This window comes from Suricata suricatta, chromosome 2, assembly GCF_006229205.1.
Source record: "Suricata suricatta isolate VVHF042 chromosome 2, meerkat_22Aug2017_6uvM2_HiC, whole genome shotgun sequence".
Lineage (NCBI taxonomy): Eukaryota > Metazoa > Chordata > Mammalia > Carnivora > Herpestidae > Suricata > Suricata suricatta.
Genome location: NC_043701.1, coordinates 104,204,294 through 104,226,243, shown reverse-complemented (window position 1 = coordinate 104,226,243; position 21,950 = coordinate 104,204,294). Strand labels below are relative to the sequence as shown.

Here is a 21,950-nt window from a genome sequence, read left to right as displayed (position 1 = left end):
CTTCTTGTTGCAATTGTCCCGCGAGGTCAAGACCCCCATCTCGTCGCAGCTGGTTGCCGTGGAAATGATGCTTGGGGTCACAGAGGTCCAGTCTCTCAAATGGAAAAGCAGTTTCAAAGCTCACGAGCTCCCTGGCTATGGCGGTACTGTACCCCGATAAATTTGTGGCTGGGGAGCAGCCAGAGCGTCGGCACGGTCTCCCACCTAAAATAAAATGTTTCCAAAACGTTTTTTTGGAAACATGTCTTTCAGGCAAAGACAACCCTAGAAGTACTCACTGATCCTCCTCTCTCCGCAGCTCTCTGCCTTCCCCTCCCAGACTCTGCTCCTGAGGATAGGAAGAGACCAGCCATTTGTGCTCAGACTAATCAGAGCCTGGGCTGAGGTCTGTGTCTGCGGCACTGACGACGGAATCCAAATGAGCTGGTTCCAACTCGTATTTAATGGCCTCGATACACTTTATTACAAGGAGCCAGGAACTGGGGAGCCAAAGCCACAGCCCAAGAAGAAGCCATCCCCCAAGAGATGTTCCATCTGTCACTCTGATTATGCGCTCTGTGACCCTCACATGGAGCACTGGGGAGAATAAGAAGGGGGTCAGCTCACTCCTTGCCCGTGTGGGGCAAGGCCTCTGCTGAGCTCCAGGGTCTTCCGTCCCACCTGTAGATCTCCTTGTACTAGCAGACCCTTCCCCCTTTCAGGAAAAGACAGGAGTGCAGCAGAGGGTTTTACAAGGTTCCTGATTTCAGCTGACTGTGAGGACCTGGCCCCAAGCCATTGGTGTATATGAAGTGTGGACTGTATGCTAGGCATTGTGTTGGCTCCTGCAGGTACAGGGAGCAAAAACAGGCCTGATGCCTGCCCAGGGGAGGTCATGTTCTAGGAGATGGAGGGAGACAGGTGATAATAAAATGACTATACTAATCAAGGTGTCATTAAAAACTGAGCTAGGTGGTCTGATGGTAAGAAATGTAGTTCTATGGAAGCACCTACCAGAGGAAACTGATGTAGACAGGGGGCAGGGGGCAGATCCCCTGGGGAAGAAATATCTGGAACGAGAACTGAGTAATGAGTAGGAGTCATGCAGGAGAAGCCACCCCCAAAGACTGCAGGAAGCCACTCAGAGGCAGTCTCCGGTGATTCCTTCCAACTTGGGGACATCTTCTTCCTGGAGACAGGTTATAACTGGTCTTTCTTTCATAAAAAGTTCAGCAATGTGTCAGAATACAGCAGGGACTCTCAAACACGTTTGACTTTGACACACATTTTCTACCATGTCTCTGAGGTCATGATGTGAACATACATAGGCACACAACTGAAATGAAGGTTTCACCTTTCCTGTGAGTGAATAGATCTATTCCACCCTGTTTTTCTTACGTGGCTGCACTGCAAAATTGGCTTCACACTCGAATAATGGGTCACAACCCATAATCTGGAAAACACTGGGCTAAAGAACCATTAGAGAAATCAGTTCTGTATTATATAGAATTCCTAGAGTGGAGCAAGAGAGGCAGAGGCAGGAAAAAGAGAGAGCAGTGCTCTCGAGGGCATATGTGCCCTGTCCAAGCCCGGGCATTAGGGGAAGAGGCCAGACACAGAGATGATGGAACAGGCCGGGCCTAAGTTACAGATTGGAGAGAAACAGTCAAAACAACAGCTATAAAGTCTGAATAGCTTAACTTTTAAAAAATGACATTGATAGATCATCTTGTACTTCTTTCACTTTAAAATATTTAGAAAGTGCTTTGGAAATTAAGAGCTTTAGAAAACAGAAAGAAAAACATGAAAACCTATGGACAGTGAACTTGGCGAGGCAGAAGCAGAGGACTTGAAATGCCCCAAAGATATAAAACTCTACAAGAGAAGGAGCACCTGGGTGGCTCAGCTGGTTGAGCATCTGACTCTTGTTTCAGCTCATGATCCCCAAGTCGTGGGACTGAGCCCCGCACTGGGATCTGTGCTGAGTATGGAGCCTGCTTAAGATTCTCTCTGTCCCTCTCCACCCGGCCTCTGCCAATGCTTGCTCGCTCTCTCTCTAAAATTAAAAAAACAACAATAACAACAAAAAAACCCACAACAACTTCACAGGAGAAGCCAGAAAGCAGCTTCATCCCCAGTGATGGAAAACCACATGCAATTAAAGAACACAAAAGGAGACAGTGGGCATTATCCTAAGAAGGCCTGTGAAAATTGTTTAAGAAAAAATTTTTTTAACATTTATTCATTTTTGAGAGACAGAGAGACACAGAGTATGAATGGGTTAGGGGCAGAGAGGGAGACACAGAATCCGAAGCAGGCTCCAGGCTCTGAGCTGTCAGCACAGAGCCTGATGCGGGGCTCGAACTAACAGACCACGAGATCATGACCTGAGCCGAAGTTGGACACAACTGACTGAGCCACCCAGGCACGCCCCCCAAATTGTTTGCTTATTAAATGAGTTACTTAATAAGTGGATATTTCAGAAGACATCGATTTCCAGAAGATGGACTTCTCTGAGAAGAAGGAATCATGTGGCCCCGCGAGTGTAAACAGGAACCTAAGTTTCTGCTACAGGGATTCTTCTCAATGATGACTGCGCAAGCAGGACAAGCCACCTGTCCCCGACCTGGCCTTATGGGGCTGGGTGAGGATCCCCACCCAATTCCAGCCCAGCCCTCGGGCAGCCTCCCTGGGTTCCCCTGTCCCCTCTGTGAACACACACAGCTGGCCCAAACCTTCCCAGTCCTTCAAGGTCAAGCTCCTCTGAGAAGCAGGATCTTCAGTCTCTCCCAGCCACCTGCCCCAGGCAGCCCCCTCCCCACTCCCCTCCCAGCTGGACTGGGAAAGAGTTCCTCACCGCAGGCCACACCCTGTTTTGTTGCTATTTCTCACCAACAGGCTGCAGCACCCCACGCGCACCACGCATGTGTAGACGATGGTCTCCACCTGGGTCTAAGGCACCTGAGACTGATCCTAAAAAAGCACCCCAAATCCTGCACCCTGCTCAGAAGAACCCAGCCTCCTGCTGGCTCTCAGGGGCGGTGTCACTGTGCTGACAGCACATCAGACAGGCGCCTGCACCTTGGCTGGACGGCGGTGGCACTCCCTACCCGTCCGCTGACAGGGCTGCCCTCTGACCCGCCGTCACATCATGGTCACAGTGCAGAGAAACTGAGGACGCGGGTTAACAGCAGGCCCATGCCAACGCCCGGGTCACGAATGGGGCTTGGGGGCCCCACAGCCAGCGTTCACGGAACATGGGCTCACCCACCCTTCCCGAGTCTCTATTTTGTACGCAATCAGAACATTTTACGTCTGAAGTTGTTGGGAAAGATAATCGTAATGACGGTGATAAGCACTCCTAAGCCACTGACACTGGATGGAATGAACTGACTAAAGACACAAAACTGGCTCAACACAAACTCGATTACCTTCACCTTTGCAGGGGTGGCCTCCTTGCTTGGGAGGGTCTCTGGGAGCCGCTGAGGCCACCTGCCGCCCTTCTGGAGAGGGGTTCCCACCTCTGCAGCTGACTCTGGGAAATGAGTGGGAAGCACTACAGGGGCCCCTCATCTTCCGAGGCTCCGGTGAGCAAGCAGAGTCCACACCTCCTTGCTGCCTACAAGTGTCTTCTGCCTTTGACCTTGGGGAGAAGGGGCCCTGTGGCCAAGGTTGCCTATGTCTGCACCTCTATTCTTCCATCCCCATCTGCTGTGCCCAGGAGACACATGGAAAAAATAAGAAACATGATGTCATTCCCCACTTGCTTCAGGCAGGGGGACAATGTGATACTGTTTCAAAGGTGGGGCAGGGGAGAGGGGAGGAAAGCGTGGCTGTTAGTGGCGCTTCGGAAGAGCAGTCAGGAACATGGAAGTCCTGATGGCCTATTCTCAGATCATACTTGATTTACTGTCAGTCATATCGTGATCAGCAAGGCCCCGCAGTGTCTCACTTGAGAGTGGCTTCTGAATTTCTCAGGTGAGACACCCCAGGGACCTGGGTAGGACAGCGCTCAGCCTATCTTCCACTCCTCGGGGTGCCGCCCCTCACCCTCTGTCCTGCGCCCTCCCCACCCTGCGGCCACCTGCAGGTGTAGATGCCACCCTTCTGCTCAAAGAGGAAAGGGGGTGAGGGGGAGGGTGGCCATGTGGAGACCATGTGTGCGTCAGACTGGGTGGGGGTGGGCTGCCAGTCCCATTTCTACCTTCTTGTCTCCTGTGGAGTCTCAGAACCCCCACGTCACATCTTACAGCTGTTAGACTCTCTTTTTTTTCTTGAGAGAGAGAGAAAGAGAGCTCAAGTCGGGGAGAGGGACAGAGAGGGAGAGAGAAACAGAGAATCCCAAGGAGGCTCCACACCGAGACTGAGGCTCCATCTCATGACCTGTGCAGAAATCAAGAGTGGGAGGCTTCACCAACTGGGCTCACCCAGGGGCCCCGTGAAGACTCTCCTTAAGGGGCATCTTGGCATTTTGTTCCTGCGAACATTTGCAGTCCGGGGAGCTACTCTCTTCGCGAGACAGCCGTTCTATTTTGGGCACGCTCACTGTAAGGAAGTTCTTAATTCTGGAGAAGACATTCCCTGCCTTCTGTTCTCCCTGGGCTGGGTGGAATGGGCCAGCCCCGCGCCAGCGAGGACACAGAATGGGATGCAGCCTCTGCCCTCCAGCGGTGTACACACTCAGCGGGAAAGGTGGGCCAACACGCAGTGTGGACAAGGAGCCTATGATCCGGGGGCAGGGGTTCAGAAAAGGCCCCAGAGAAGGGGGATGTGAGCTGGGTCCTGAGGCACAAACAGAAGCCTGCCGTGTGGAAGGGCTGTGTTGGAGACACAACAGGACGGGGGGAGCGGGTGTGAAGCCAGGGGTGATGGGAGAGGAGGGGCTGGTCTGCGCCCGGCCCTGGGCTCAGCCCTGGCTCAACTGCTCCAACTATATTTTCCACGTTCTGGGGAGCACAGAAGTTCCGCGCGGGTGAGTGCCGATCCGATTTGTACTCCAGGAATCTGACTGGCCGCGGGAACAAGGATGGGCACTCAGAGGGGGAACCCCCAGAGTGAAGAAGGAGATGATCCCCCCAAATCACTTGCTCCCTCGACTCCGTGCTCAGGAAGACCCCGCCTGCACCCAGGAGTCGTCCCGGGTCCCCACAAGCACATCCTTTCTTCTCGAAGCCCAGCCCTTAGGGACCCTGAACCTGTGAGGGGCTCTGCTCACCTCTAGTGTGTATGGCCCTGCTCTGTCACCTCCAGCATCGCCGATCCCCTCAATGAGGAGCCACAGTAGAGCCCAGGGCCCCAGTGAGCCACCCCGTACTTACGTTGCGTCATGTCTACGAAGAGGCAGAGACCTCAATCCCCGGTTGGTCTCTTCCCTCCGCACCGTGCCCTCCACCACCCACACCGAGCCCAGTGTGGGCTTACAAATGAGACGTCCCAACAACTCCTTTCGTTTTCTCTTCCTGTCTTTGACTTTCGTGTCACACCTGCCCACGGACAATCTTCTGTTACACCTGCCTCCTTCACAGAACCAGCTCCACAGTCTGATGGTTCTTGAATGCAGAGTTTCTCCTCTCCCTCCTGACCACCCCCCATTGCAGGCAGCCTCTTGAGCGATGTCTAACCAAATCTTTGTCTTCCTAGTTGAGGATTAGCAGTGACCTCCACACCACCACACGCCCCAAGCCAGTCCACACTGGAGGCCTGCAGGGCACCCCGCAGGCAGAGAAAGCAGCTGGGCCTCATAACCACACATGGTCCAGGGGGCCCAGACGGAGCCTGCGGATGGGGTACCCTCCCCCTAGCTCTGAGGCCTAGGTCGGGAACCGTCCCAGCTGGTGTGGGGGTTCTAAGTGCCACCGAGGACAGCATTTCCACAGGAGAGGCCTGTTCTGGGCTCCTAATAACTGACCCTACAACTCATCTTTTGGAAAAGACACTTCTATAGCCAGGGGATGGATGGCTTGCATTTGGATGACTTGTCCAGTTAATTTTAATTTAAAAGAATACACTGCCAAACAGCGTCATTTCTTACCATTTCTTCTCACTCAGCCTCATATTTAAGGAAATGGCAACATCAATCCATGAACACGAACTTCCAGAGGGTTAACATCACAAAACATATGAAAACCCAAGTGCTGAGGGACACACACACACACACACACACACACGTCTTCACATTGGAGACCCCAGGCCCTCAGCAGGACAGGGCTGTGCAGACGTGTGCCCCCAAGGACAGCTTTGTGGTCCACATGCACAGGTGTATGCACGTGGGAGGAAAGTGACGCAGCCGGGTGGGTCCCCCTGGCCAGCGGATTCGGGTCCCGGGAGCCTTCTAGACTCTGCGCCGCTATATCATGGCTGGGCAACAGCGCCTCGCTCCAATGCTCCCCGGGAAGCACGGCTTAAACAAATTGAAAGCTCGTCTGTGTAAAACAGAGCGGCCTCCTCCGGGAAAGGAGCCAAGAAGGGAAATAGAATGTATTTTGAATCAAAGGACAAAGCTCTCAGATTTATTTTAACCTCCTGGTTGATCTCAAATGGATTGTAATTTTACTATGCTTAAAAGAAAAAAAAAATTCTTAATAGTTTTCCTCTAGGAGGTCATGATGCTACAGTATGAAAGGGAAGAATGGACCAGGGCTAGGATCACACACAAATATAGCCATCTAAATGACAGCGACGTAGAAATCGTACTTTATTGTTATTTGTCGCTGCGTTGCTGTAGGACAGGCCACTTTGCTCACCCAGGAAAAACTGTCTCCTGAAATAAGAAATCCTACACAATGCATTTTAAAGGAAGAAGAACCAGGAAACACAAAGAAGATTAAAAGCACTTTAATCGCTGAAAGAAGACATTAGAAAAAAAAAATCAGAATTGTTGTAGGGTAAATGTTCTTAACTTATTCAATATGTTTGTGCCATCAAAGTAACTAAAAAAGCATGGGGACACAGTTTGGCTTTGCATTGTGAGGTCTATGCCTGGCTTGAAATCCAGGTATCTTCATAGATTTTTTTCCAAATTGTAAATAGAAGCTCTTTATTCTTCTTCTATGTGACAGTGTCTGATTGTAATTAATTTAGTTTGTCGTGCATGGTCTCTCCCGAGGATCTGTCTCATCCCAACTGTTAGTACAAGCACCGAAGTGAACACAATCGAAGCTGATACAGGAGGGGACAAGCGGACTGAAGTGTTAAATGATGGTACCATAACCTCTCTCTCCCCAACTCTGTGTCCCTTCCACTGTGGCTCACAACTGGCTTTGAAGACATTTAGGCAAAGCCCCAAAAGCATGTTGGGGCAGGCCCCACGTTCCCTGGCAAGCATCCTCTCCTGTGGTGCCAGCCGTGGCTTGGCCTTCCCCAGCCCTGCCCCTGTCACTGGTCACGGAGTCTCTGTCGAGGCCACGCATGCTCCTCCTGAATGCTGACAATGCTTGTGGTTGGAGTCCGAAGAAACGAGGGATTAGATTTCTCTGCACGTGGGAAAATCTCTTCATTAAACCCCCAATCCTCTAGGGGGCGCCCGGGAGGCCCAGTCCATTAAGCACCTGACTCTTGATTTCAGCTCAGGTTATGATCTCCTGGTTTGTGAGTTCTGGCTCCCACGTCATGCGGAGCCTGCTTGGGATTCTCTCTTCTCTGTCGCTCTCTCTCTGCCCCTCCCCTGCTCAGGCTCACTCTCTCTCTCTCAAAATAAACAAACATTGGAGCACCCAGGTGGCTCAGTCGGTTAGGCATCCGACTTCGGCTCAGGTCATGATCTCGTGGTTTGTGGGTTCGAGCCCCATGTTAAGCTCTGGGCTGGCAGGTCAAAGCCTAGAGCCTGCTTTGGATTGTGTGTCTCCCTTGCTCTCTGCCCTTCTCTTGCTCTCACTCTCTCAAAAATAAACATTAAGAAAATTTTTAAAAATAAACATTTAAAAATAATGATAACAGGGGTGCCTGGTGGCTCAGTTGGTTAAACGTCTGATTCAGCTCAGGTCATCATCTCCCAGCTTGCAGGATCGACCTGACATCAGGCTCTGTCCTGACAGCTCAGAGCCCAGAACCTGCTTTAGATTCTGCAGCTCCCTCTCTCTCTGCCCCTCCCCTGCTCATGCTCTGTCTCTCTCAAAAACAAACATTAGGGGAAAAAAAGTTTTAATAACAATAAAAGAGAAACCTCCTGGCATCTAGCCTCCACTTACAAGTTTCCAATGATGGGGAAATCGTTGTTTCAAAGGGAGCCCGTTTTGCCAGAAAGCTGGAACTGTGGACACAGGCTTCCTTACACCGTAACAAAAACTGCTGGCCTATAACTTTTACTCTCTGGAGTCTCAAATAAAAAGAAAAAAAAATTAGTCTTCAGCCTCTTTTGTATGGCTGCCTTCCAAATACTTGGACATCATGATTCCATTTTCCCCTTCTAGGCCCTTCCGTAAGAACACCCGGTTATTTTAAGTGCTCATCGGGTGCTGCTTCCGGCCCCTTCGCCGTCTGAGTCACCATCATCTGGACCTGCTCTGTCTTAGGAATGTCTGGGAAGGGCCTGTGCCCAGAACGGAACGAGGCTACTTCAGGTGCGCAAGATGCCGCCCGGATTGTTCTGGACGCTCTACTTCTACTATTAAAGCTTAAGCTCACTCTGCTCTAATAGCTCTATCACACTTCTGGCCGGTGACCTGATCTATGGCCTTGGTTTTGCTGCCTTGTTGGAAGGCGGGGGGAAAGGATGTTAGAAGGTCTGTTTTTCAGTGTTGGCCAAGATGCAAGCAATCTTAGCCTCCCTGGAAGACAATCTGGTAATTACTATGGAAAAAATCCTTAAATACGTGCATTGCCATTGACTCTGTGGTTTCAGTTTTGGGAATTTATTCCAAGGAAGTAATTCAGGGCATATAAAGGTTCACCTCAAAAGATGTTCGCCAGAAACCCTCTGTATGTCCTGCAATACAGGACAAGTTCTAGGAGCTTATGCTAATGGATATGCTGCTGCCATTAAATACGCTGTAGGGGGCTGTTCATGGAAGTGGACTGGCTGAAACGTTTCCATCAGCATCCGCGGCAGTCCACACAGGGACTTCAGTTCTATGACATGCTTCGCCATTCCCGTGCCATTCATCTTTGCATAAATGCGAGCAATTTGTTTTGAGAAATCATCTGTCTCGGGTAGTGAGGCGGCACAGGGCAAGGGAGGGGCGGGAGGAGATACCCTGAAGGATGGGGGTCCCCCCAGACAACCCACACCATAATTAGGATTCTCCTTTCCCCACGTTCTCCCTACCATGTCTCTCTGAGGCCTCACCCCTTCCACGAGGTTACTGTGAACACAAGAATGATACCAAGGTTTTGGAAAGGCAAAAGCAAAATCTACTCTCAAAGGACACATCCCCATCTGACGGATGAGAGCCCTTCTGAGGACCCCTGTCCTCACTGTCCTGGATCATTGGCCATCCTGCCCAATGGTCTCATCGGTCAGATGGAGAGGGGCTGAGGACACAGGAGGACAATTACCTAAAGAGACTCATTTTTCAAACCAGAGAGCCTTTTCTGTACCCAGAAAGGGGGAAAAAAAGATAAAATTCGTCTCCACCAGATAAACTTTCACAAAACAGAAAACCTGACAAACATTCTATTTGCAAGAACACTTGGAAAATCAGCACTGAGGGGCACCTGGGCGGCTCCATTGGTTAAGTGCCCGACTTTGGCTCAGGTCATGGTCTCACGGTTTCAGAGTTTTAGCCCCACGTCAGGCTTTGTGATCATAGCCTGGAGCTTGGAACTTGCTTTGGGATTCTGTCTCTCTCTCTCTCTCTGACCCTCCCCTGCTCACACTGTCTGTCTGTCTCTCTCTCTGCCCCTCCCCCACTCACACTTGGTCTCTCTCAAAAATAAAGACATTAAAAAGTATTTTTAAAAAAGAAAGAAAATAAAGTTAGCTCTGAAAAGTAACATCAGTGGCCAAAAGGGAAGTAGGGGCCCAGACCTAAGGACCAAAGGCCTTCCGCACCAGACCTGAAAGCTGAGAGGAGAGCGGCGGGACACAAACATGCATCCTCACCCCATTTCCATGACATTAAATGATTGGTGATCCTAACCTGAGAACAGAGACTGGAAGGCAACAGAAAGGCAGAGTTAAAACAGCAGAGTCAAGGGATCTCAGAGTGAGAAAGTGTCTCCGTTTTCCAGATAAGGAAAAGGATGCTATAAAATATTCACTATTGTCTACGGCCGAAGGCCTCGGCTGAGCTGCGTGTCCCGATGTCTGGCTCCAGACGCTGTCCTTGTCCCCACGCCCCATGCTGCTCGTGGGCAGCTCTCACGTTCCAGTTCCTCTGCGGCCGCTATTTCAGAAATGGCCAGAAAAACTGGAAAGAGGACGTGGGCTGTGCTATCCCAACGTGTTCAGGACTCAAGAATCTCACGGCTCTTCCTCAACTTCTAGAAAGCAGTTGTCATAGAAGGACATGTCCACCTGAGGATGCTGTGCTACCTTCCTGAAGCCAGTGGCCTCCTTGGACGCAGGACTCGCCCCAGGAGCATGACCATAGACTTCTCCGCAAGGCTCCCAGAAACCAGCCCAGGGAGCAAAGAAAACAAACGACTCCTTATTTCTTTGGCCAGTTCAAAGGCAACTATCTGACTTCGAGCCGTCCGTGACCCAGACCAGGTGCAGTTCCACGAAGGGAAATGCAGGATTCATTGAGTCACCCTTGACCTTAGGGAGCTTCGACACAAGGACTCCTGGTCACCATGACCTGAGGAGGTCAGAAGCAAACCGCTTCACAGTCCCCACCCCACCCCCAATCTCTCCCGATGACAGTGGGATCCCAATAAACAGAACTGAAAGACGATGCTGGCCAGATCTCTCACTCCAATTTTCAGTCCTCCTTCACGGACTGGGTTTCGACTGAAGAACTTGGGGAGGAAATCCCAGATCTCTAACAGGCAAACACTAGACCTGGGCTGTTTATAAATCCAGCTGCTGGTGCTCACGTTTGTGGTTCTGTCCTGCACACCAGTCACAAAGCCCTTCTGGGCTGCGCTCTGGCTCAGCGTACAGGCTGGTCTGTGCTCCTCAGGCCCCATGACTCTACTGCTGAGCGTGAACGAGCAACCTTCTACCAGAAAACGAAGGCCAGGACCCCAGCCTCCTGGCCTCCCCCCTGCAAGGGCCACTTGGCTGGCCGGCTTTAGTGAAAATTCCAGAGTCTACCTAAAAGTAGGGTGGGCTGGGACAGGAAATCAGTTGAAACAATAACCTGGGCTTTTGTAAGCCATGGCAGACCCAAGGGCCGTGGTCTCCAAAGTGGGGCCACACAAGGCAATCTTTGGGGGTAAAGACACAGTAGGCTTTTCTGAATCCTTTACAACACCTTATTTAAAATAGGCTCTGGAATGTATCACTATATTAGTGTGGTATTAGGTGTTTAATCTACAAGTGTTTTAATATATATGGAGGGAAGGAGATCTATACTCAAAATATTTTTGCAAATAGGGTGTTTGGTCAAAAAGGCTGGAGCCGTTGCCTGGGGCACCCCTGCTGTCTTGAATCCGGTTCCTACCTCTGTCAGTGGGTTTTGTGGCCGTGCTCAAGACACCAGGCTCCTATATTTGGCTTCGCGCTGCCTCCTCCCACCCATCTGTCTACAACTGCTAGAGATCCAACACCTAGAACACAGGAAGCAGAGTTTCTGAACAACCCACTTGACACAGAGGAAAGCGCTGCGAACAGCGGGTCCTTGCCAACCACAGAATCTTGACCGTGCCCATCACGCGTGCGGGAAATATGTTTCCCAGCCAGAGTCCAAGAAGTTCCAAAGGAAAAACTCATGTGTACATCGATTTAGCGAGAAAAAAGGTTACAATAAAAAAGGATAAAGGTCTTTGACAAAATAAAAGGACACAGTGTCTTTATCAAGTTATTGGTAATAACGCAAAAAAAGGGGGGCCGTCAGCACATTCCCATCCTATCTCTGAAGAAACTCAACTGTATCACAGGTAAAAACATGACAGCCGGGGTCAGTGCCACACTGAATTGATTTTAACTAGAGTATGACTTTTAATAGTAGTACCTAGGATACGCTCTAAAGATGCCCCCCCCATATAGGTCTTAAAATCCCACTAGAACACTTGGCTTTAATGGAAGACAACCCACAGAAAGCCTCTCATTAATCCGCACAGTAGAAGCATATCCTATTACTATGATAAAGAAACCCTTATTAGCCAAGTATTCCATTCAGATGCTCTCGACTGTGTGGGCAATGCGTGTTTTACATAGGAAGGAGCCACGGCTCAGAGCGGCATGACTCACGCAGGAGTTGGAGAAGAGAGGGGGCCGACCTAATAGATACAGCGAATGTGTTCACACACACGTGCTCATGCTTAGCGCAGCTGGGACAACGGGAAGGGTGTAGACAAAGGAGGGCCTGCACTCGCCAGAGCAATACGTATCCAACCTCAGTAAGAAACACGAAGATACAAACTCTCCATCACCATCAAAGTAAAAATATTGTGAGCCAACTTCCAGTTTCTGGTACAGCATGTGAAGAGTTTGGAAGTTATCACTCTGTCTTAAGCTGAACAAGGCAAAAAACCAACAACTCTTCTGAGTTCCCTCAGGGAAGTGAAATCATAGAGGAAACCGCTACTCCAAAAACTGGAGAGACCCAGAAAAAAACATGGTGGAGGAGTAGGGGGCTCCCTGCTTCCTGCCAGCATCTCTGAAACAAAGAAGGGCTGAAGCCAAAGGACTCTGAACTCCAAGAGTCTGGAAGGAAAGGAGATGGAGTCTACTAGGAAGACAGCCTCATAGGTCTATTTCAAGGAACAAACCAAAGCACACATGGTGGAGGGTCCAAAACATCACTATGAGTAGGGAAATAAAATCACCAAAGTCACAACAAGAGAGACCAAGGGACATCCTTCAGAAAACACTTCCTGAATGGCCAGGCCCTGGACAGTGTACGAGCCTCCTTTAATGTAGCAGTACTCACAGGTGCAGAGCGCATAACAAGCTGTTGATGCTTACGAGAGACAGAAAGCTGGCCAAAATGACGAAACAGAAGAACTCTCCTCAAAAACTGGAGAGACTCAACAGGTGAATACAGAGAACCACAACTTACTGGAGGACCCAACTGTGGAGGAACCTTGTCCAGGTGACAAAATCAGAACTGGGACAGATGAACGGCTGGAGATCACCGTGGACAAGCCTGAGATATAAAAATTCCAGGGGCATCAGTCATAGTTGCCCCCTCTCCCATACCTATGTGAGTTTTTACCTCCAAGAGCTTAACTAGGTTTCTCATGGTGAACACTGGAAAACAGACCCTTTCAGGCTTCCAGCAGGAGCGGAAAAAGGATCCTTTGGAAATACGCCAGGGCATTCTGTTCTGAATAAGGCCTGCCCTCAGGAGAAACTATTTGGGGCGCCTGGGTGGCTCAGTTGGTTGGGCGTCTGACTTCGGCTCAGGTCATGATCTCACTGTTCGTGAGTCCAAGCCACGCATCGGGCTCTGTGCTGACAGCTCAGAGCCCGGAGCCTGCTTCAGATTCTGTGTCTCCCTCTCTCTCTGACCCTCCTCCACTGATGCTCTGTCTCTCTTTAAAAAATAAATAAATAAATAAAATAAAAAAGAGAGAAACTATTTTACCACAGCCTAACCCCATGGGAGTTTATCAGAACCTAACCAACTTGGAGAAAGGAAAATGCTCGACTCCAGCCTGCCCCTAGCCTTCTGCGTGGAGGAAGGGAGATACTCATTTCTAACCAACTCCAGGTGCCTGTCCCACCTGTGTGAGAGAGAAACTGAGAAGCATTTGTGAAGTTCACAACCCAGGGGGAGAGCCTCACTAAAAGACCCAAACCTAGCAAATGACTAAAGAAGGCTTCCCCTCCCCCTTCACCTTATCACCACACCACTACGGCCCTATTTACTAGAGTTCCTTTAACTCTGCACATCATACTTGGCTTTTAAGAAAAACTTACGGCATACTAAAACACAAAGTTTGAAGAGACAAAGCAAGCATCAAAACAGACTTGGACATGGCAGGGATGTAGGAATTAACATACCAGGAATTTAAAAAAAAATTGTTTTTTTTTATTGCTTTTTATTTTATTTTTGAGAGACAGAGAGAGACAGCTGGAGCAGGGGAGGGTCAGAGAGAGGGAGACACAGAATCCGAAACAGGCTCCAGGCTCTGAGCTAGCTGTCAGCACAGAGCCCAACGCGGGGCTCGAACCCACGAACCGTGAGATCTGACCTGAGCCGAAGCCGGATGCTTAACCGACTGAGCCACCCAGGCACCCCAACATACCAGAAATTTAAAACAACCACGATGAGTATGTTAAAAGCTCTAATGGAAATAGACAATAGGGAAGGACAAATGAAGAACATAAACAGAGAAATGAAAATTCTAGTCAGGAATCATAAAGAATTACTAGAGAGCAAAAACACTGTAACAGAAATGAAGAGTGGCTTCGATGGACTCATCACTAAACGGGCCACAGCTCACGAAGACTCTCTGGGCTTGAGGATATAATAGTAGAAACTTCCAAACTGAAAAGCAGAGATTTCAGAAAAACAAAACAAAAAACACTGAAAAAAATCAGAACAGAGTATCCAAGAAATGTTGGATGACTACCGAAAGTACACACACATGTATAACAGGACTACCAGACTGAGATGAAAGGCAGTTCTTTCTTTTTTTGAGGTGATCATGACTGAGATTTTCTTCGCATTAATTTTTTTTGAAGTGAATTTCAGATTTCTTTTGAAGTGATCATGACTGAGAATTTCTTTGCATTAATTTCAGATACTGAATCACAGCTGCAAGGAGATCGGAAAATACCAAGCTGGATAAATAACAAAAAAACAAAAACCATAAAAAACCAAAAACTACACCAAGACAGCATCTTCAAACAGCAAAAGTCAAAATTAATGACTTTTATTTTTATTTTTTTATTTTTTTAAGATTTTATTTTTAAGGGGCACCTGGGTGGCTCGGTCGGCTAAGCAGCTGACTTCAGTTCAGGTCATGATCTCACAGTTCATGGGTTCAAGCCCTGCATCAGGCTCTGTGCTGACAGCTCAGAGCCTAGAGCCTGCTTTAGATTCTGTGTCTCCCTCTCTCTCTGACCCTCCCCTGCTCATACTCACGTGTGCTTTCTCTCTCTCTCTCAAAATAAACATACATTAAAAAAGATGAAAAAAAAGATTTTATTTTTAAGTAATCTCTGCACCCATCATGGGGCTTGAACTCACAACCCTGAGATTAAGAGTTGCATGTTCTACCAAGTGAGCCAGCCAGGTGCCTCTTTAAGAAAATCTTGAAAGGAAATGGGAAGGGAGGAAACAAAGGAACAAAGATAAGAATTCTATCCAACTTCTCATAAACCATGCAAGTAAGAAGAGAATGGAATGAAATATCTACAGTTTTGAGAGAAAAACATTGCCAACCTAGAATTCTATACCCTGTGATAATAATTTCCCAAAGTGAAGAAGAAATAAAGACTTTCTCAGGCAACAGAAACGGAGGCAATCTGTTGTCAGTAGACCTGCCTTGCAAGAAATATTAACAGAGCTCTTCGGAGAGTAGGAAAATGATACAGAGCAGAAACTCAAATCTCCATAAAAAAGTAAGAACATCAGAGAAGGAATAAATAACAGTAAAATGCCAACTGTAATTTAAGTTTATTATTTTTGAGAGAGTGCATGCAGGGGAGGGGCAGAGAGAGGAAGGGATGGAAGGAGGGAGGGAGGGGAGAGAGAGAGAGAGAGAGAGAGAGAAAGAGAGAGAGAATCCCAAACAGGCTCCATATTGTCTGCACAGAGCCAGATGCAGGGCTCAAATCCATGCACTCATATCATGACCTGAGCTGAAACCAAGAGTTGGACACTTAACTGACTGAGCCAGCCAGCACCCCTTAACTTTAATTTTTCTTGTCCTCAATTGATCTAACAGCTAACAGTTTGTTCAAAATAATAACAGCAACAATTTTGTATGCTTATATAGTATATATGTTTAGGTACACACTGTGCATATGAAATGAATGACAGTGATGATTTAAGGAACAGGAGGGAAGAATTCTTAATATTTTGTTATAAGATACTTATACTTACACTAACTGTGAAGCAGTCTAGTGTTATTTGAAATTAGACTTGGATAAGTTGTAAATGCATATTCCAAACTCTAGGGCAACCACTAAAACAATGGGAAAAAATAGAGAAAAATGGAATTATGTAAAATGCTCAATGAAAGCTATAAAAGGCAGAAAAAGTGTGTAGAAGACAAAAATAAGACCAAAACACAGGCAAGGAATAGAAAAGAGTCACAAATATGGTAGATATCAATACAAGTGTATTAACCACTTTAAATGACAATGGTTTAATACAACAATTAAAAGACAGAGTCAAAGTAGATTAGAAAACAAGACCCAACTAACTGTATGTTGTCCTCAAGAAATCTATTTCCAAAACAGAAAGCACTGAGCTCAGAAGAATTTATTGATTAATTCTACCAAACACTTAAGGAAGAAACCATACTAATTCTCTACAGTCTCCTACAAAAGATAAAAGCAAAGTGAATACTTCCTAACTCATTCTATGAAGCCAACATTACTGTAATAACAAAACCAGGCAAAGACATCACAAGAAAATGGCAAACCAATATCTCTTATGAATATGGATGCAAAAATATTCAACAAAATATCAGTAAATTGAATCCAACAATGTGTAAAAAGAATTACACACCATGACAATGTAGGATTTATCTTAGGTATGCAAGACTGGGTCAACATGTGAAAGCCAATTAATGTGATCCACTTGACAAAACCCAATACTCATTCATGATAAAAACTCTACTCTACGAATAAAAGGGAAACTTCTTCAGCTTGATAAAGAACATCTACAAAAATCTTAGAGCTATCTTCATACTTAATGGTAAGAAACTAGAAGCTTTCCTGCTAAGATCAGAAATATGGCAAGGAAGGGCATCTTTGTGACTTGGTTGGTTAAGCATTTGACTTGATTTTGGCCCAGGTCATGATCCAAGGGTTGTGGGATCAAGCATTTTGTTGAGCTCTGTGCTGAGCATAGTGTCTGCTTGCAATTCTCCCTCTCTCTCCCCACCACCCACCCCTCTTACTCACCGCTCGTGCTTGCTCTCCAAGATAAAAAATAATATGACAAGGATGTTTACCACTTTTCAACATCATACTAGAAGTCTTAGCTAATCTTAGGAAACAAAAATATGATATAGATTAGGAAGGAAGATGTTTCCAAATGACATGACTGTCTATGAAGAAAATCTATAGAATCAAAAACTCCTGGAACTAATAAGTAATTACTGCAAGGCTGCAGGAGACAGGGTTAATACACAAAAACCAATTGCCTTCTTATACATGAATAATGAACAATCGGAACTTGAAATTAAAAACACAGTACCATTTACATTAGCACCCCCAAATGTAAATACTTTGATATAAATTTAACAAAATAGGTGTAAAATTTGCATGAGTAGAACTACAAAACTGATGATGAAAATAAACAAGAACTAAATCAATGGAGATATTCCACGTTCATGGATAATAAGACTCAATACTGTCAAGATGTCAGTTCTTACAACTTGATCCATAAATTCGACATAACCAAATGAAAACCCCAGAAAGTTATTTTGTGAGTATCAACAGATTCTAAAGTTTATATGAAAGGCAAAAAAACCCACAAAAACCAGAATAACCAACACAATACTGAAGATGAAGAACAAAGCTGGAGGACTGATGTTACCCAAATTCAAGAACTACCATAAAGTTAAAGTAATCAAGATAATGTGGTAATGGGGAAAGAATAGACTAATAGTTCAGGAGAACAGAACAGACAGCCCAGAAATGGACCCATGTAAATATAGTCAACGGATCTTTGACAAAGGAGCAAAGGCAACACAATGGGGCACAGGTAGCTTCCCCACAAATGGGGCTAGAACAGCAGGATATCCACATGCAACCAATCAGTCAGTCCATCCAGACACAGACCTTCCACTCTTCTCACGGGTGGGCTGGGCATATCTTCCACTCTTCTCAAAAGTAAACTCAAAATGGGTCACAGACCTAATTATAAAACCAAACTATAAAACTCCTGAAACAAAATATAGGGGAAAAAATCTAGGTGATTTTGGCAAAGATTTTTAGATATAATATCAAAGACATGATCCATGAAAGGACTGACAGAGCTAAATCTCAATTAAAATTAAAGTATCTGCTTTGGAAAAGACACTGTCAAAAGAATGAGAGGAGAAGCCAAAGACAGAGAAAGTATTTGCAAACGACATATCTGTTGGGGGATGGTTTGTCAATGGAAAGTGTTTAAAATTCAATAAGAAAATGAGCAACCCACTTAAAAAAAATGGGTGAAAGACCTGAACAGACATCTCCCCGAAGAAGATAAACAGAGGGTAAATAAACTTATCAAAAGAAACTCAGTATCATATATCATTCAGGAACTGCAAATTTAAATAATGAGGTTCTACTTCCAACCTATTAAAATAGCCCAAATAAAAAACACTGAGCATCCCACGTGCTGGTGAGGAAGTGGAGCAAAGGCACTCTTATCCATTGCTGGTGGGAATGCAACATGGTACAGCCCCTTCGGGAGACAACTCTGTAGTTTCTCACAAAACTACACACACTCTTACTACATGATCCAGCCGTCTTATCCTGTGGTATTTACCCAAATGAACTGAAAACTTCCACCTGCCCAAAACCCTGCACAGACAGGTTTATGGCAGCTTTATTCATAAGTGCCAAAGCTTGGAAGCAACCAGGATGTCCTTCAGGAGGTGAAAGGACAAACGGTGGTCCCTTTGGACAATACAGTACTATTATTCAGTGGTGAGAACAAATATGCCATCAAGCTGTGGAAAGGCATGGAGAAAGCATCCGTATACATGACTGTATGAAGGATGCCGATCTGAAAGGCAACAGACTGTATGATGCTAACTAGACGACGTTCTGGAACAGGCACAACTATAGAAACAGAAAAGGGATCAACGGTTGTCAGGGATTGGAGGGTGGAGGGATGAATGGAACATCAAGGATGTTTAGGGCAGTGAAGCTATTCCGTAGGATACAGCAAAGGTGGATTCACGTCACCATATAAGTGTTACGACTCACAGAACGTATGGCACCAAGAGTGAATCCTAACATTAAACTACGGACTTTGGGGGATGATGATGCACGAGTGTCGGTTCTCTGAGGTAGCACCAGACCACTCTGCTGGGACATGCTGACGGAGGGGGGGTGGGGGGGCTCACATGTAGGGGGCAGGAGGCCTATATGGGAATTTCCATACTCCATGCACAATTTTGCTGTGAACCTAAAACTGCTCTAAAAAATAAAGTCTTTAAAAAAAATCTGTGAACCCATATATACCATCCTACATTTTCTATTTTATTCCTTTTTTTTTTCCCCAACAAATTTTGGTCATCTCCTAAGTAAACTTATTTCACCACCCACTAAGGGGCTTGAAGGAAGTCCACCAAACATTTCTAGAGCGCAGCATCTACTGTAGCTCTCTGCAATCCATGCTCTGTGGAGTTCCAGAGGCTCCAAAGGCGACATTCAACTCATTCTCGGTTTCCGACCAAGAGGATTTCCCAGCACCCAGTCCCCAGCATCCAGCCCCCAGCACCCGGCCCAAGGCTGGATAGGTCCCCAGGGGCTGTTGCAGTACCTGGAGGGAGGGTCTCCATGCTTTGTCCTTTCTCATCCCCGTTGCTGTGATGAAGGTCTTTCTTTTTAATTGGGTCGATTTCATTCCAGTCCTCCTACGGGAAACAAAGACACGAGATGAGCTGATCAGTACTTCAAGCACACCCTCACTCACCAGTTCGGCAAATGTCTTAAGCCTTAGGACACCAATGAGCCCTAGGGATGCAAGAGTGAGGGAGGGAGAATTCCCGTCTCCAGGACCTACATCCCAGACCTTCTTGGGCATTGTGAGGGGACAAGAGCAAGGGAACGACCTCTTCCAAGGAAGGATTTGCAGCTTTTCTCTTCATTTTATATTTGTACTGCATACCTACGGGAAGGAAATACTCCAAAAAACCCAGGGCTTTGTGGATCTGGAAGGTAGCGGAAGGGAGTTAGGGAAAGTAGATTAAATAAAATAATTCAATAGTGGTTAAATTAAAAGCATTAAAATGAGGGTAGCTCTCTAGATATGTTAGATGGTTAAGGACACCTTAGGACCAGATTTCTCCCTCTGGGCCTCTCTGAGCCCTCCTCTGAGGTTGTTAAATGATTTGTTTAATTCTGCTGAATAACAGTGGAGGGAGGAGGAAGGACGAGCCAAGCTTTCCTGGGGCTTCACTCTAATAGGACTGCCAATGGAACAGAGCTGTAAATTAAGGGTTTAATGTGAAACCAGAATACGATATAAGCTCTGGCAGAATTTATTCAGCTCATCTGCACAAACAATTTACTCTAATCCATCAACATTAAATCAAACCAAAAAACATCTCCATGACCACAGAGCTAAATATATTTCTCAACCACTTGGAAGCTGATTTCCGTGAATCAGATAAAAAAGGTTTCTGTATTAAATGCTGATCAGAAATGTCCCATGGCTAGTCATTTTCCCACACGACTTCTGTAGGCCAAGCATTGTCGACTGGCCGTTCTCCTGAGCAGATGCTCTGGGGCTGGTCTGCAGCACTGAGCCCTCCCTCGGGAGAGACCGATGAGTCCCGCACGGGTGGGTCCAGCCAGCACTCCTGCAGACCAGCGTGGGCTGCGTGCTGTGCAAAAGGGGACCACTGGAGACAGTCTGGCTCTTCCAAACATAAAGCGAGATCTGCAGGGAGGGTAATCCTCAGAGGCTGGGCCAAATCGGACATTTTTCCCAAATGCAACTTGCTTTGCCAATAACCTCCATTTGTACTCAAACGGTACAGTAATGAAAGAGAAACCATGCCTAAGCCTCCTCCCTCTTGAGGCCAGCTTTTCCTTCAGCTGCTTCTTCAGCGCCATCGCTGGTTTATCCCACCAGGGCCGTGGCGGAATGATGGATGGGGCACCCGCGAGGATGACCTCACTGCAGAAACAATGGGCTGGCGAGGAACACGCCTGTGCCTCGGTGGTCCTGCCCCTCCCCACGCTTGTCACAAGGCCTCTGCCCCTCAAGTGCTCCAAGTCCCGTGACTTATTTTTGAGAGGGAGACAGAGAGACAGAGCACGAGCAGGGGAGGAACAGAGAGAAAAGGAGACACAGAATCCAAAGCAGGTTCCAGTCTCTGAGCTGTCAGCAGAGAGCCTGACGTGGGGCTCAAACTCATGAATCGTGAGATCATGACCTGAGCTGACATTTGATGCTTAGCCTACTGAGCCACCCAGGCACCCTGAGTCCTGTAACTTCTGAAGATGTTATCCTGCATTTTGACAAAACTGTTAAAATGCATCGGTATCCCAACTTAAATATCTTTTGCGGCAGTTTTTCAAAGGTTTTAATAATTTGGCTTTTGAGGTTATTTGGTTAAAAATAAGCTTTCAATTTACTATCAGCAATGATTTTGTGGCAAGCCTGGCAAAGGCGTGGGAGGAAGAGACTCTAACCTTCTGCGTTTACAATGCACGGAAATGTGTGAATGCTAAATTCAATAAGTAATGAAGTTACCGGAGTCATGGTGCGTGCACTTTTAATTAAGCATTATTAATTTTTATTTTGTAGCTCGCTTGTAGCATTTTGTGGCTAATAACTACCCCCCCCTTACTGCCCTGCAGCCTTTACAGTGGCTACATGGATGAAACCATTTAACCTTGTACCTGAATAGAATCAAAAGTGGAAGTTGTTAGTGGGGCCAGCGCCCAAGAACTAAGGCATTGTCTCTACTCCTGACAAAAATCACCACTGAGGCAGGTCGACCATCGATGTTTCCTCAGAAAAGAGATGCTTCCTTCTTCCCACAGGCAAGACGGACTGGGTCCATAGGCAACATTC

The 21,950-nt window shown here is 47.0% G+C and overlaps 1 protein-coding gene across 1 annotated transcript in view; it reads right to left on the bottom strand.

Annotated features, from left to right (window-relative positions):
• The window catches only part of GALNT2 (polypeptide N-acetylgalactosaminyltransferase 2), a 90,995-nt gene extending 71,046 nt beyond the window's left edge, over positions 1-19,949 (bottom strand). The window contains exons 1-2 of the mRNA XM_029919345.1: positions 19,839-19,949; positions 19,686-19,779 (exon numbers count right to left, since the gene is read on the bottom strand). Of these exons, the coding sequence (XP_029775205.1) occupies positions 19,686-19,779; positions 19,839-19,949 (205 nt within the window). The remainder of the gene's footprint in view (positions 1-19,685; positions 19,780-19,838) is intronic.
• Positions 19,950-21,950: the final 2,001 nt, after the last annotated feature.